Source organism: Syngnathus acus, chromosome 16 (genome assembly GCF_901709675.1).
Source record: "Syngnathus acus chromosome 16, fSynAcu1.2, whole genome shotgun sequence".
Lineage (NCBI taxonomy): Eukaryota > Metazoa > Chordata > Actinopteri > Syngnathiformes > Syngnathidae > Syngnathus > Syngnathus acus.
The window spans coordinates 12,487,750-12,504,187 of record NC_051101.1 but is presented as its reverse complement, the minus strand read 5'-3'; the positions used below and the strand labels follow the sequence as shown (position 1 = coordinate 12,504,187).

The window sequence follows — 16,438 nt, the reverse complement described above, 5'->3', positions numbered from 1 at the left end:
TATGCCAGGTTGAAAAAAAATGGTGAACCTAACCGCAATTCCATTTATAGTTGTTACCAAATTGACGAGAAAAATCACAGCAAGTGTTTTGACGCCATGACGTCATTGTCAATCCAGCATTTCTTGATCTTGGTGTTTATTAAAAAAAACACATTTGCTGTTTCATTGAAAAGCAATCGGATGCTGCAACTATTCACCAAAGGAATTCCTCGTGACTCCACTTTGTTTTTTGTGCATGCGCGTCTCCGTGTCTGTGCACGCGCGCGTATGTGAAGGCGTCGAGAAGGACGTTGACGTTGCGGTTGCGGCGTTTCCCCATCGCCACCTCACCTCCACCACCAGGCACCGGCGCAGTCCAGCCCACTGCGGCCGAGGAGAGCTACTTCCGTTCCGCAGAGGGCGACGAGGCAGCAGCCAGCGAGCCGGCGGAGGTCCAGACACAAAAGACTGGGTGAGTGCAGATCCGGGTGATCGAGGCGGGCATGGCGAAGCAGCTAACACAACATTTGCCTTGTGGCTTTCAAAGCTTTTTGGACTACTACGACTCCATTGTTATTGACCGATTGTTATGACCGCCGCCGAGCAGTGTTAGAAAAAAGCCGAGACAAAACATAATAGACGGTAGCGGAAAAGCGGCTACGGCTATGTTCTGGCACGCACTCGTTGCCCATATTGCTGTACAGTGTAATTTAGTTTGCCTCGAAAGGTTTTTGCTTTTAAACGCCACCACTCGTTCTTTTGAAGACATTAAACGCGTTAAACACGCACGTTAGGTCCCAGTTTAAAGGTCCGTCGCAGCCACGCCGTTCCAGGAAGTAGTCATGGCCTTCGTTGGGCCTGATGAATAGCCGTTGCCCATCAGTTGTTTTTAGCCCAAATTGTGTTTGCTTCATTCTGACATTTATCCTACACATGACACCGTTGGGTTTCAATTTAATAACAACTAGCGGCGTCTAAACACAAATGAAATTGAGCGAGATGACATGGAAGCACTGTTAGCTCGTAGGCTAACGGAGATGCTAACGTTGAAAAGTCAATCATCGATTAAACTATCACAAACAGTCGATAACATTTGCAATTTAATAAACGACCGAGAATAACAAGGCCACTCATTCGATTAGTTCCTGATCGAGCTAGAGGTATGAGTGATGTCATTTGGTTTAAAGAGCCGCATGGTAACACAGCACCCTAAAAAAAAAAAAAAAACAGACAACATTCACTTTGCTGTTCCATGAAGATCGACTACATTAGTGTTTTTTTTTTACTTGTTTCTCTTTTCTCTATCACCATTATGTCGCGTGCATGTTAAAAACAACAACAGAAATGACAGAAATTATGACCCAAGAAATCAATCGAAGCGAGAAGTTGTTGCTGTCAACAAACACTGAATTTGAAATTCGCTTTAAAATTAGAACCCCAAAATCAATTAAGGATCGATCTGTGATCTTTGTTCTGGAAAGATACATAAAGCTCAAATTGCAATTACCCGATATTATGAGCAAAGAAATCCGTGGAGAACTGTTCTTCTAAGCAAGTGTGACACTTTCCAATGTGGTGAGCACTCCCAACGCTACAATCAAAGGAATGGAATTCCCTCAGTAATTATGACCAAGGGAATGTCAACTAAAGAAATCAATTGAGGGCTGTTCATCCAATCATTATGCAGATTTTCTTTTCAATCTGGTGAGCATTCCTAATTCCACAACAACAAATGACATTTCTATTTCATCCGTCATTATGCCTCCAAAAAGTCAAATCAGTTTCTGACTGTTCGTATGAAGCAAGTCAGATATTTTCTTTTCAATTTATTAAGCATTCTGAACAAAAAAATGCAACTCGGACAGAAATTATGACCCAAGAGATTATCGTGAAAAAAAAAGTGTGTGCTTTTTGGTTGTGTTGCCAGGGTCCGGGTTCTTCTCCAATCCAAACCGGAATGTCGGATGAGGATTCTCGTGCCAGCACCAGCTCTTCGTCGTCCCCGCCGTCGTCCAGCCAGAGTAGACAGAAGGACACGTCTTGCAAGAAGAAGCGCGAGAGCAAAGCCAGCATGAGCAAGACCTCCAAGCTGCTTTCCACCAGCGCCAAGAGGTCCCACCCCATCTTTGCAATTATTTCATGTCAATATGTTGATTTTTAAAGTCAATCAGATAAGCTAGTCCGGGCAAGATGGCTGCTACCTCATCTTAGAGCTTTCATCTCACTCCACACTACTTCATGTTTGAGCTGCCAAATATATCTGCTTAAAACCGTGACCCTAGCATGGATTTTTTATTTTTTAAAGTCTTGCTGTCAGGTTGTACCTCCCACACCCTCAACAACTTTTTGTTTTTCAGGATTCAGAAAGAGCTGGCTGACATCACACTGGACCCACCACCAAACTGCAGGTCAGTCACACTTTGATCTCTTTAATGTCTCCAGCATGCCAAATGATCTTTACAAAACTTCAAGCAGTCCTGAATATTTATATGTACCCATTCAAATATGGATCCGACATCATTATTAAAAAGTCAAGTATGGCTGCAACATTTCTGCTGCAACAGCTGCCTTCTTGGTTGATGTTTTCACTTGAGTGATGTCAGGATGTGGTTTCATGTCACGCTCTCACTTGTGGGTTTTTTTTTGTTTGTTTTTTGGCGTGTGTACGCACAGTGCCGGCCCCAAAGGAGACAACATCTATGAGTGGAGGTCCACCATCTTGGGACCACCAGGCTCAGTGTACGAGGGTGGCGTCTTCTTCCTGGACATCGCCTTTACGCCCGACTACCCCTTCAAACCGCCCAAGGTACGTTATCTGAAGTGAAGGCTTGTTTCACGAGGCAAAGCGTACTTGCTTCAAGATGTTTGTCACTCCCAGATGAGATTTACTGAAAGACTGGCACTTACAACAACAAAATAATTACACATTGCATATTTATATAGCAAGATGTTGACCACATGCAATATTGGTGAGTGACATGCTTTCGTATTGAAACAAGCCAAGAACATCCGGCTGTGTGACTGATTAAGAGCCTTATTTAAGGATCCCAACGAGAATCAAAGTAAAAATCTCTGACATTTTTGTTGGCTGATGTGCTGATAGTTTTCGCTCTTATAAAAGTGACCACCAGGGGGCGTCCAAGTACCGTGTAAAAGTGCAGCGTGGTGAATGGGCTGCTCAAAATCAACATAAACAGCAGCACTGACTATCATACTAGTTTATTTCTTTGTTTTTAATATGATTTTTTTTTTTCCACCATGATCTGCATGACTGAGAATCTACACGGATGTAAATATAAAGATGACATATCAGTTTTTTATTGATATTGTTAAGGTAAATTATAAATGGCTATGACAATTATGGGATTGGGTTAACAATTTTACAAGGCTATTAAAAGTACATTTTTTTCACCTTGTATTTGTTTTTGCGCATGTATGTTTGTTTCTATAGGTGACGTTCCGCACTCGGATCTACCACTGCAACATCAACAGTCAGGGCGTGATCTGTCTGGACATCTTGAAGGACAATTGGAGCCCCGCCCTCACCATCTCCAAGGTGCTGCTGTCCATCTGCTCCCTGCTCACAGACTGCAACCCAGGTAACACACGCCGAGCGTTTAATATTAATATTAGGATGCGACCCAGTTAAAACTAGTCAGTTTCATGACATGAGATTTGGTAAGCAAAGCAAAACAGTCTAATGAAGTCAACTTTCCCTGCAGCCGACCCTCTGGTGGGAAGCATCGCCACCCAGTACACGACTAACAGAGCCGAACATGACCGAACAGCCAAACAGTGGACCAAGCGATACGCCACATAAACCTGCAGGGGGCGACAGTGGGCTGAGGAGAGGAGGAGGTGGAAGGAGTTGTGGGGGGGGCTCTTGGTGGTCTGTGTTGGGGTGGGGGGGTGGTTTTTATCTCAGATTTTTAGTACTTTATTGTCTGGTATATTTTTTGCTTCCTGATTAAGTTATCTGCGCAAATATGGAAATAAAAGAACACAACAGAAAGGAAGTGGAGTGGGGTTTTTTTTCACTCAAGTTAAATGCAGCTGAACTATCCTTGGGCATTGAATCGTTCACGCATTATTAGTGAGAATCCGAGTAGGTGTAACTTGAAGAGGAAGATATGGCAATTGTCCTCACACTTTCTGCCTCGAGCACCTTAGTTTTAATTCATGTCTACACGCAACAATACACGCGTGTGAATAGACCCGGAACAATGTTTAACCACAATAAAGTTGCATTCCCTTTTTCCTTGAGTTATTATGCAATGTCACACCAGGAATCGTGTTCAGAGTATTTTTTGTTTGACTAGTTGTTTTTGGCAGCAAACAAGCTAACTGCCAACATTGCAGGTCGAACGTAAAATCAAAGTCCTGTGGCCCATATTTCAGTTTGGGAATTTGGATCTGAGCATATTTGGTTTGCATTTTGTTTTTGGAGTTAGCACAAAAAATCATTTATAAAATCCTCTCATGGCACCGCAGCTTTGATAACAAAGATATTTTAAGCAAAGTTTTCCTTTAGGGAGTATATATATCATACTGGTACTCTCAAAGCTACCCAAAAATTAGGTCATGGTTTCGAAAATGGATCTTGGAACTCAAGGAACACATGTTTTTTTGTTTTTTTTTTTGCACGTGTATGTCCCAGCGTTGGTGTCACGTGCAAACGCTGCATGTTTCTCAGCTGTTGTGCGTACGCAGTGTTCCCTGCGCCTGCATGGAAACCTCCGTGGGGGGAAAAAAAAGCCTCACTGTTCTTGGCTGCCACTGTTGGTTTTAAATATAGTTCTGTGTGAATGTGAGTGGGTGCACCCGCAGTTTTTTTTTTTTATGTGCAAAACATTAAATAAGGACACATCAGACCTGGAACATTTGGGTGTGTTTTCTTACTGACTCACACGCTTGTTTTCAATTCCAGAGATGAATGTTGAATGTAAACAAATGATTCGTTGTACAGAAAGAAAAAATTAGAAAGCTGATACAAATTGAACCCTCGGTCATTTGTTGCGAGGCAAAATTTTGTAATTTTGCATAATCCATCAGAATGAATGAAGAATGTTGATCACACTGTATCCACTGTATGTGAGTATAAAAAAGTATTTCGGACAGAAGAATAAGATTGAAACTTTTCTACATGTGCTGCACTATGAACAAAAGGGGATCCTGTTTCTAATCAAAATTGTTTTTTGTGTCACTTCATGTTTAGACAAGTATAAATAGGAGCATTGGGAACAAAACAAAAAAAAGAGGTTGGGTGAGGCGACTGCTGCTGTTGACACGAGCGGGTACATATGCGCATGCGTGGACACTCGGCAGTCTCACGCAGCACTTTGTGGCTGCAACGTGACCGCCGCCTCGATTACGTCTGTTACGTCACTCACGTCGACCAAGCTCCGCCCATTCCCGGTGCCCTGAAAGTGTGTCACTGGGTTAAAGTGGCTGCAGCGGGGTCGGTCGGAGAGGCGTGGCCTGGGGGTGAGAGGCAGGAGCTCGGTCACATGGGCAGAGCGTGTCAGCCCATGAGCGGCGGACTGCCGAGGTAGAACATTCAGTACTTGACGCACAACAAGCGAAGAGCAGGGGGGAGTTCCTGTCTATGTCCCTCCTCTTGCTCTCATTTTATTCCAATCCTCCCTCCAGCTCTCCTCTCCCTACCTCTCATACACAAGCCGTGAGTCACCGGAGCGGACCTGGGGAACATACATGACCCGCTGAAACAAACTCGTTTCCCAGTCATTTCTTACTCCCGCTTCGGCCACCATTTTCGCCTCAACTTGTTATTATTTTGTTGATTTTTCGCTCTTTTCCTCGCTGTCGCCATGCCCGAGGACGTCGGACCAGCCAAACCTGGTAAGTAGTCGACAACTTGTCTATACGACTAAATTATTTGCCATTTGCATTATTAAGTGACACTTTCACCACCTTAAGCGTGTTTTGTTGTTTTACGCGAGGATGATTGCGACTGTCAGCACAGTGTTTAAATCCGTGGCGTTAAAAAAAAAAAAAAAGCGTAAAATGTTTCAATTATATTCCTGGATGCATTCTACGGTAATAAAAGTCTAAGTCGACTTTATGAGTGCTACAATCAGTGTTAGGACAAACCCAACAACCGGTCCCACTTCCTCGCACTAAAAAAGCAGTTTCTAAAGCCTTGGCGTTAAAAACGGATGTAGATTCGTTTACTGTGTTTTCCAGCAGGGGTTAAAAGTTGCCTACATCTGCATTTTGGTGTTTAAATATGGGTTAGGAGTACCGGTGGACCCTCGATTCGTTCACTCACAGTTGACACAACAATCCACCTCCCTCGACCTATAAAAGGCTATTTAAAGACGTGACGTTTAAAAGAGAGCTCTAAAATACTTCATATATGTTCCGTCAGGGGCTGTGTGGTCCTAAATGTCGAGTGGATCCGCGTTTTGTTGTCTAAATGTGGGTTAGGGGTCTGTTGCTTCATTCACTTTCCACTTGACACACCGTGTTCCACTTCCTCGGCCGGGCTCACATGGACACAGCAGCCTAGCCATGTGCCTCTGTGTACACGCTTTTCTCCAACCCATCTCTGATTGGTTGCTCGATGGGCGTGACGTAGTATAGACTTGTCTCAGCCATCCAGCGCTCTCATTGGCTGCCTACGAGTCGGTGACGCGGTACATTGCATAATCTAACAGTGGACAGCAGTGTGAGGTACACGTGAGTCGAGATGACCCACATTCTCTACTGCTTGGCGGCCACTCGCTGCCGGGCGCGCGACACGTGTGCGTGGGGCCAGAAACACAGCAGTCACGGTGCACGTTAGGTAATCACTTACGTGGATGCCAACAAGAATGGAAGAAAACGCTCATTCGCACATGATATGAATCTCATAACATTCTCTTTGTGTACAAGCGTCTGCCATTTAACAGCGTGGAATGAACATTCTGAAAAGGCTTGCCTTTTAATAATCTTTCATTCATTCATTCATTCATTCATTCATTCATTCATTCATTCATTCAATGAATTCTAAACGAATATCCAGAAAAAGAACACAGTACTTTGTTGTTAAATAAACTTCCTTGAATCATGTCATGACTCAACCCCCCTAATAATTCTATTAATCATGCCACAAAAGGTTATTAAAATTCTTAGATTCGTGTTGTAACTCTGAATGCAATAGGGGGGAAAATCCTTGAAGCCCTGTCATGGAAACGGGTAAAAATTCACATCCTCTGAATCATGTATGGGAAAAACTTTTTGGGTGTTATTGTTGCCAAACTTGTTGTGGGCATGTGGCAATTGTCTTGCTCCACTGCTTCAGTGACCTGGTCTGAACATACAGTCACATCCCATGCAATCTGACATCACATGTATACATGCACATGGCCTCTTATGTAACACTTGTTATCCAACCGGCAGACTGGAGGTGAGAAAGCAGGTCACACATGCGCGCACACACACACACACACACACACTGCAAGACTCAACCTCAGTCATCAAAAGCTTTAAAATTTAAAGGCACGGGCAAGAACAGAAACAAAAAGTAACTTTTTAACAATGCTAGAAAAAGTCATAAAATGTGAATGCAAAATTTTGCGCTAGTCCCACCCATAAAAAATAATTTAATCATTCTATTTTCAAATTCAGAACTAAACTAAAAATGGTCATTCTGTCATAATAAATAAAGTCATAAAAATATGTCACAATGCATTACCAAATCCAAAAGCCACCTCACAACAAATTGCAAATACCCAATCACCAACACCCACCAACCATATGATCCAATGGGTAACACCTTTCCATGTTCTCTCCTCAGGCGGAGTCATCGCCTACATCTCGTCGGGCGCCGCTTCCAGCCCCGAGTCCTGCATGAGCACCAGTCCTGGCAACGTGGGCAGCGGCTTCCTGTGCACATCGCCCACGCCTCCTCGCTCCTCACTCCCCAGCAGGGCGGTGGGCATGGTGGTGGATATAGCGCCACCTACCAAGAGCGGAAGCAGAGGAGGAAACGGCGTGGAGAAGGCGGGACGCTCGTCGACCTCGACCAAGAGCAGCATTACCAGTACGTAAAGTCGTGTGGAATGGAATCATTAATAATGTCACGTGGCTTTAGAGTAATGTCTTGCTTTTTTTCTAGAAATCAACGGCATGGTGCTGCTGTGTAAAGTTTGCGGCGACGTCGCCTCGGGCTTCCATTACGGCGTCCACGCGTGCGAAGGCTGCAAGGTGAGATCAGCAAATAAATACAAATCTGATTTAAATTGATTTTAATTCAAGAAATGATGCCATGAAAATGTTGATGCTAAAAGTGAGTTTTTATGGTGGTGTGCTTGCGCAGGGCTTCTTCCGCAGGAGCATCCAGCAGAACATTCAGTACAAGAAGTGTCTCAAGATGGAGAACTGCACCATCATGAGGATCAACCGGAACCGATGCCAGCAGTGTCGCTTCAAGAAGTGCTTGGCCGTTGGCATGTCCAGAGATGGTCAGTAGATGCAGCGCTATTCCCTTTCACACACACACAAAAAAAAGTCAGTAGGTGAGGATGAATGGCAGTTCCCCAAAGAATATTAGTTGGAGGGCTGGGGAATACTGTAGTAATGTGGCTTGGCCAGTAGATGGCGCTAAAGACAAATATGATAAAATGTTACCCAGATAAAACCATTGAAACTACATTTATTGTATATTTCTACACAATTAATTAAATGTTTTTTTTAAAGATACATAATTAAAATAGACCAAAAATAACATAAATCCATTTTCTATTTTATGTAAGAAATAGTCATTTGGAAAAATATTGTCAAAGTAGCTTTAAAAAGAATAGTTTGAGACAGGCTTTGTTCGAGGTAAGCACTGGATAAAATAAACATTTTTGTTTTATTCTACAAAATGGCGAAACCAATTTTATTGGCAAGGACAATTGTGCAGATAATAATTGATTGACAAGCAAATGAGTTTGTGACATTCTGGAATGTAGTTTTTGCTGGGGTGTAATGATGACATCATCTCTGTGCATCCTCAGCTGTGCGATTCGGCCGCATCCCCAAGCGCGAGAAGCAGCGAATGCTTCTGGAGATGCAGAATGCCATGAACAACATGATGAGCAACAACAGCCAGTTGCACAGTATGCTGCACGGCCATCAAAGCTCGTCACTGCCCAATGACACCAGCCCCTCGCCATCATCATCCTCGTCCTCCTCTTCCTCGTCGTCATCGTTGTCTTCCTCCTCGGAGTCGCCGTCCTGCTCCAACCCCTCGTCTCCGCAGTGCCCCCTGCAGGACGCCGAGTCGGTGGTCTCCATGGACACCAACTCCAGCTCGTCCTCATCCTGCGGCTCAGACAGCGGCGAGGACGACGTCGCCGTTGTGAGGCAAACGGAGATGACGACGTCGCAGTCAGCGACGGAAAACAGCGCCGACGTCCGTGTGGACACGGCGCAGCAGAGCTGGAACTGCTGGAACAACAATGATGCGGCCATGCCGGGATACCGGGACGTTCCGCACATGTATGCGCACTTTAATCAGCATGTGCTGCAGCAGCAGCAGCAGCAGCTCAGTGGCGCCCCCGTCTGTCCCATGGACATAAAGCAGCACCAGCCGCAGCAGCCACAACAGCAGCGGGCTTATCCCAATGGGAGAGCTCACTTGGTGAGTCCACCATCTTGAGAAGAGTCTTTTCATTCTTTCAGCAGTAGGTCCATTAATACTGTTTTGTTATTATTATGTGCATTATTCATTAAAATTATGTACGCACATTTGCACAAATCAGGTGATTTTATTTCCATGTCCACATTTTCATGGTCATAATATTCACCTCATTCATGGGATCTTGTGTATTTTCTCCATTCACAAAAGCAGTACTTTTCCTACAATTCCACTTTCCATCAAAAAATAATTCACATACTAACACCCTCATTCAGCACATTTATGACCAAATTTTCATATTAAAAATTTGACTCCATCCACATTCCTCTGCTCATTCTACCCATTGCACCTTCAAGTCTCACATTGTGTATTTATTTTCCACAGATTGCATGGCGTGATTGTTTAATGTCAATGTTCCTCCATGTCAGGTGTGTCCCATGAACACGTCCCCGTACGTTGACCCCAGCAAGCCCAGCCAGGAGATCTGGGAGGAATTCTCCATGAGCTTCACACCGGCCGTGCGTGAGGTGGTGGAGTTCGCCAAGAGGATCCCGGGTTTCAAGGAACTCCCCGAGCACGACCAAGTGGGGCTGCTCAAGGCCGGGACATTCGAGGTACGCCCGCTCTGCGACACCCGTCATGAAAAACGTCTGCTCGGCACCCCGAGTCACTCTTTGCGTTTGCGACCTCAGGTGTTGATGGTGCGCTTCGCGTCGCTCTTCAACATGGCCGAGCGCACGGTGACCTTCCTGAGCGGCAAGCACTACAGCCTGGACACACTACGAGCGCTGGGCGCCGGAGAACTGCTGGCGTCCATGTGCGACTTCAGCGAGAAGCTCACCGCGCTCGGGCTGGACCGCGACGAGATGAGCCTTTTCACCGCCGTCGTCCTCGTCTCTGCCGGTAAATATTAAAATTTTGGTCCTTAAAAAGTGATGTTGGCAATCAGGTGATTAAATGTTTCTTTTTCTCCCTTCTGTGCAGACCGGTCGGGTCTACAGGACCTGACAGCGGTCGAGGCCCTGCAGGACAAGCTGATCCGGGCCCTGCGCCAGCTCCTGATGCAGAACCACGGCGAGGAGGCAGCCACCACCTTCACCAAACTGCTGCTCAAGCTGCCCGAGCTGCGATCCCTCAACAACATGCACTCGGAGGAGCTGCTCTCCTTCAAGGTGCACCCTTGACGGACGCAGGGACGGGCGACCAATCTTAATGGACTCAAAAAGAATCCGTACTGTATTTGTTTAGAGGATTGTTGCAAACCGACTCGGAGGCACTTGAAAACTTGAACGGCTTTATGGAAACGATGGTCATTTTGTGTTCTGTTTGTTTCTTTTTGCAAGCCGTTTTGATGCATGTTGATAGCGACAAAAAGCTAATGTGACCAATGTGCTGCTAATGCTAATGCATGGCTGAACGTGCTTGTGGCCACTTTCCTCCTCTCCGCCGACCGTGTGCGTGTTAAATATTAGTGTTCTTGTTGATGTACTTTTTTTTTTTTTACGCCCTCCACCCACCTCTTCAGCGTATCCCCTGAACATTTCCAGAACATTCACACAAGTTGGCCTGAGTCTACCTGTGTAAAGTGGCGCCAGCTCCAGGCCCAAGCATCACATTTTTAATTTTGTTTTGAACTTTCCACTTTTCTTTGTATGATTTTCTTGTTTTCCAATCAAATGTGCTTTCTGCACGGCACTGAATATGAAAAAAAACAGTGTCGTCCATCTTTTGTTTCTTGGCAACACTGTCAATTGTAAATATCTATACATAAATATATATATATGAATATATCTTGAACATAGACAAATATGTATAGTATAAATGAATAAATATGAATAAATGAGCAGCCTGTCTTTATTTCTAGCACAAGTGAGGACCCTGCAGATTTTAATTCTCAGAACTATAAATATACATGGAGTAAACTCCTTTTGGTGTGCCTTTGGTACTCATTCACAAAATCCATCTGTGTATAATTAACATAATTAACCTTTAAGATGGCAAAATCTTTCCAGCAAGACAATCTAATTTCCACTCATCTTGATTTGTAGCTCACCTGCAATGTCTTTGTAAAATCAATAGATAGAAAATATTCATTTAATAACAACAATAATATTGTAATTAATTTTTACAACAGAGGGAAAACATGCACTAAAAGTCAAGATGCCGTTTCGGAGGAATGTTGGGGATGCGGCTTTATTCTTTAAGAGGCTTGGAATTTTTCTGCAAAGGAAGAGGAGATGGAATGTTTCACCCACTTGTCCTCTGGATGACCTGGCACGCGCACGCCCGTGCACACACGCACACACAAAAGGGTTAATGCATAATAACCTTAAACTGGGAGTATAACCAGAACCAGTGAAGATAAGCAAGATGGAGACTTTTTTATGGTGGCGTTTTTTGCATTTTCATTCTGCCTCAAGTAAATAAATGTCCTCCTCCTATCTTAAAGATGAGCCACTTAAATTATGCTGCGGCAGATTGAATTAAGGGCCTTCACGAGCACAAATATTTCTCTGTTAAAGTCAATGCGTGAGGAAGAGGAGACATCGCAGATGAAGATAAACGAGGCCTGTTATTGATTGTGTAAAAAGGCCAAATGTTTTTCCTCTGCTGGCCTTTTTATTTTGGTTTTTGTAACAATGATGGATCGTGGAATTATTACTCCACGCTACATGTGGAATGATGCTTGCATGAGCTATCCCAAGGTGAGCAATATGGTGTGCCCATGATTTTTAAAAAAGGTTAATCTTACAGGATGTTTTTAAAATCAAAATTTCCAATATTACAAGAATATATACATTTCTTTTTTGAACACGTTTCCTTCTTTATAATAAAGTAAAAAAACAAATAACAAAAAACATTTTTTGTGTTATGCTTGTTTTTGAGTGCGACCTATTTTGTAATGTAATGTGATTTTTTTTACAAAAGGTATAAACAAAGAAAGAAAAGGTATTCAAAAGCTCTTTGGCGAAAGTGCTGTGACGTCACTGTGGGTCATTTGAAGGTCAGCGCACAGAGGCGGTTCACGCAGAGTTCAGGTCGAGTACGAACTGACTCCTTTTTCATTTTCTTGTAGTCCTCAAGTGGACCCGTCCAACTTTTTGGTTCGGTCCAAAACAAACTGCTGCTTGAGGACTGCGGCACGCTGACACCGAGAAGGAAAATATCAGCAACAGAAAATAAGAACGATACTAATGAGAAAGATGTTCGACTACATGGACCTGCAGGTCTTCGACAACGCGAAGCCGGCGAGCCCGTGCATGCTGACGGCTGGGAACCCGAACGATATCCGACGGCAACGCCTGGAGCGCCCCTCGGAGCACCGCCCGGTGCAGCGGCTCACTGCGGGGGACCTCCCGGAGCTCTTCCACGGCTACTGGCAATGTAAGTACACCGCGCAGTGGAGTGGAATGTGGATGTGTGAAACAGCAGCGTGAAGGTACCGAACCGCACTGGCGTTCTTTCATGCCAAAACAGAAAGAAGATATGACGTCATGAAATATGCGCAATGTCTGCCTGTCTGTCGCTTTAAATGAAGCCATAACTAATAAACACCTTTGAAGCCCTGACTTTAACTTGAAACCCTCATTTCAAACTTTAACTTGAAACACTTAACCAGGTGAGAGTCCCTAAATTAAAGCCCGGACTTGAAACCCTAATTGAGGCCTGATTTCTTAACTTGAAACCCAACCTTCATTTTCAAATCCTATTCTTTGCTTCAAAGCCTAACCTGAAACTCTCAACAATATTTTTCCCTATTACAGCCGTGATAAGCCCCAGCAGTTCGTCCATGTGCACCCCCTCCTCTCCGCCACCTCGCACCCACAAACCTTGCTTCATCTGCCAGGACAAGTCATCAGGCTACCACTACGGAGTCAGCGCCTGCGAGGGCTGCAAGGTAACACACAAAATCAAGGCAGGACTGTTGAATTTAGCAACGGCTAGCTCTTTTCTGTCTAACGTTTCCCTCTTTCGCTCAGGGTTTCTTTCGCCGTAGCGTCCAGAAGAAAATGTCATACACGTGTCAGCGAGACAGGAAGTGTGTCATCACCAAGGTGACCAGGAACACGTGTCAGTATTGCAGGCTGCACAAGTGCTTGGCGGTCGGCATGTCCCAACAATGTAAGTGCAAAACACTTTTATGCCGAGCATTAGCATTAGCTACCCAATAGAAAAACACTGGCTTCAAACCCAATTTTCGCCTGTCATGTAATAAGCTATGTCAGCATTGAACATAAGGGGTTGTGTACATTTGTGTGGCTTTCTTTTTTTTTTTTTACTGGAGCACCTGTCACCAAAAAAATGTGTTAGTGACCCACATAGCCCGGTGCGAGCATGTGTGCGTGTCTGTGTGTATGTGAGAGTGAATTTCGTAGCAGTCAGGCTCTGCTATTGGCCAACCTGTGCCCACATGTCATGGAGGCGGGCAGGCTGTGGTCTATTACATAAGAGTGGCGTCACATGGCGCGCAGACACACACAGTGCAAAATGGAATAAGGACGTAACATGAGATCCTCCCATTGAACTCTTTACACGCCAGCAAGAGAAGAAGTAGAGCAGCGTGGCCTGTTGCGTAATAGCATCCACTCACATGTGCCTCAGTCAGTGGGACAACGTGGAGAAAATGGGTTTGCGTTTCATGTTGGACTTTAAAAGGAAAGTCTCTTCTAGTTATTATTACTATATTTGTGTTTCCAACATGTTTGAGTTAAAAAAGTGCTTGAGCGAAAAAGTCTGCATGAAATGAAATTAAAAATGTGATGTGTTCAGCGGTGAGGAACGACAGAACGAGTCAGAAGAAGGCCAAGAAGCAGGACGAAGTTCCAAAGATGGCCATCGGCGACACGTACGAGATGACAGCCGAGCTGGATGCCATCGTGGAGAAGATCTGCATGGCGCACAGAGACACGTTCCCGCCACTGTGCCAACTCGGACAATACACCACAGTGAGTGTTGGCGGAATCAAAATGTGTTGGAGTTTTGTTTAGACAAAAATAGTGCTTTGCTACCATCACCTTGAGTCAATATTCGGACAAAAGTAGGAACCCTTGGCCATTTTCAATATCCCCCTTATAGAAGTCCAGCTCTGAGCAGAGGGTCCAATTGGACTTGGGTCTGTGGGACAAGTTCAGCGATCTGGCCACAAGGTGCATCATCAAAGTGGTGGAGTTTGCCAAGAGAGTGCCCGGATTCACCGGCCTCAACATGGCCGACCAGATCACCCTGCTCAGGTCCGCCTGCCTGGATATGCTGGTGAGAAATCACTTTTCTTTCCACTTTTACCAGATGACATTAAGATTTGTAGGAAAATGGATCCGAATCTCTTTCCGTATTGTATTACTATTGATTTCAGAACGAGAATGTTATTTTGGATACAAGTAAATCATGATTATCTCCCGGCTGTTTAGATTCTGAGGATTTGTGCTCGCTACACCCCGGAAAAGGACACCATGACCTTCTCTGATGGCCTGACGCTGACGCGAACTCAGATCCACAACGCCGGCTTTGGTCCGCTCACAGATCCGGTTTTCACTTTCGCCGGACAGATGGTGCCTTTACAAATGGACGACACTGAAAGCGGACTCCTCAGCGCCATCTGTCTTGTCTCCGGGGGTAATGCATGCTTTTGTCAATACATGGCTCCCAGGTGCAAATCAAACTCCTATTTTTTGGGGCGGAGGCAGATCGGCAGGACCTGAAGGAGCCGTCCAAGGTGGAGGTGCTGCAGGAGCCTCTTCTGGAGGCTCTTAAGATCTACTCGCGCAAACGTCGGCCCAGCGCGCAACTGCTCTTCCCCAGGGCCCTCATGAAGATCACAGACCTGCGCAGTATCAGCGCTAAAGGTGCCACAAAATCATCACACACTCTTTAAAACAAAATTTTGGAACAATTATGTCGCACTAGCAGCATTTTTTTTCAAGCCCAGTTTGAAAAGCACAGCTATAAAGTCCCATGTGTGTTTTTTAAGGAGCTGAGCGTGTGGTCACGTTAAAAATGGAAATCCCGGGCTGTATGCCGCCCCTCATCCAAGAGATGCTGGACGAGGTCCCGGAAAACAAAGAAAACAATTCTTGGACAATTGAGGGACGTGGTCGTCAACTTGACCATCTCAGGGAACAACAGCAACAAAGCTAACCTCTTGTAAGATCTTCTGGACTTTATTTATATTGCTAAGACAGCTCATGGATTTGTTTTACCTCGTGGGATATGTCAGGGTACAAAAAAAGCAAGCTAACACTTTTCCAGGTCTGAAAAGGTCCAAAATAGTAGCGAGCAATACAAACTGGATTACGCTTCCAATCCATTGGGTACTCAAATTCAGGATTAAAAAAAAAAGCTTGTATTTCTTGTAAGGTTTACATTTTACTGTTTAGATTTTTATTTGACATTTTTTCAAGTTACAAGAATTTACATTTTTGAGGGGGGATCTTTACAGTCCCTTCAAATATTGTTCACGTGTTTGTATGCCGCGTAGTTGGAAAAACTAAATAGAGACTGTGCAATTGGATTTTTCCAATAAGGGAACAAAAATTCCGAGGTGAGTTCATAATTGATTTGCCACGTGGGCCCGTGAGCTCGCATGTGAGCGGAAACACGTGTAAACCACACACAGTACCAATCGCCGTCACCTCACTTAACATTCAGCTGCTTAAAGTCGGAGTTCTCATACTTTTGGGGTCCAGATTTTTCCGCCCCAGTCCTCTCCAGTTGTTTAATTCACTTGAAACAGTGTTGCCATGGCAACCTCTTAAAAACTGCCAAGCCTCATCTCATAGCAGTTTGATTAACAATGTTGTTTCATTCATATATTAAACACTCACTGACTCTTGTTGA

General features: G+C 44.5%; 3 protein-coding genes across 3 annotated transcripts; all 3 read left to right on the top strand.

Annotated features, from left to right (window-relative positions):
• Window positions 1–220: 220 nt before the first annotated feature.
• Window positions 221–3,985, top strand: LOC119136523 (ubiquitin-conjugating enzyme E2 E1). Its single transcript, XM_037275126.1, has 6 exons — window positions 221–451; window positions 1,907–2,091; window positions 2,337–2,387; window positions 2,653–2,785; window positions 3,431–3,578; window positions 3,702–3,985. The coding sequence occupies exons 1-6, from the start codon at window positions 236–238 to the stop codon at window positions 3,797–3,799; spliced, it is 831 nt and encodes a 276-aa protein (XP_037131021.1). The 5' UTR covers window positions 221–235; the 3' UTR covers window positions 3,800–3,985.
• A 1,543-nt stretch (window positions 3,986–5,528) lies between these two features.
• nr1d2a (nuclear receptor subfamily 1, group D, member 2a) lies at window positions 5,529–11,398 on the top strand. The gene is made up of 8 exons (XM_037275091.1): window positions 5,529–5,838; window positions 7,778–8,023; window positions 8,099–8,187; window positions 8,300–8,444; window positions 8,982–9,607; window positions 10,033–10,218; window positions 10,297–10,507; window positions 10,589–11,398. Exons 1-8 carry the CDS (start codon window positions 5,808–5,810, stop codon window positions 10,786–10,788), a joined length of 1,734 nt encoding a protein of 577 aa, XP_037130986.1. The 5' UTR covers window positions 5,529–5,807; the 3' UTR covers window positions 10,789–11,398.
• A 1,267-nt stretch (window positions 11,399–12,665) lies between these two features.
• On the top strand, window positions 12,666–16,431 carry LOC119136514 (retinoic acid receptor beta-like). The gene is made up of 8 exons (XM_037275106.1): window positions 12,666–12,988; window positions 13,369–13,502; window positions 13,585–13,726; window positions 14,375–14,550; window positions 14,681–14,857; window positions 15,013–15,217; window positions 15,289–15,447; window positions 15,573–16,431. Exons 1-8 carry the CDS (start codon window positions 12,799–12,801, stop codon window positions 15,737–15,739), a joined length of 1,350 nt encoding a protein of 449 aa, XP_037131001.1. The 5' UTR covers window positions 12,666–12,798; the 3' UTR covers window positions 15,740–16,431.
• Window positions 16,432–16,438: the final 7 nt, after the last annotated feature.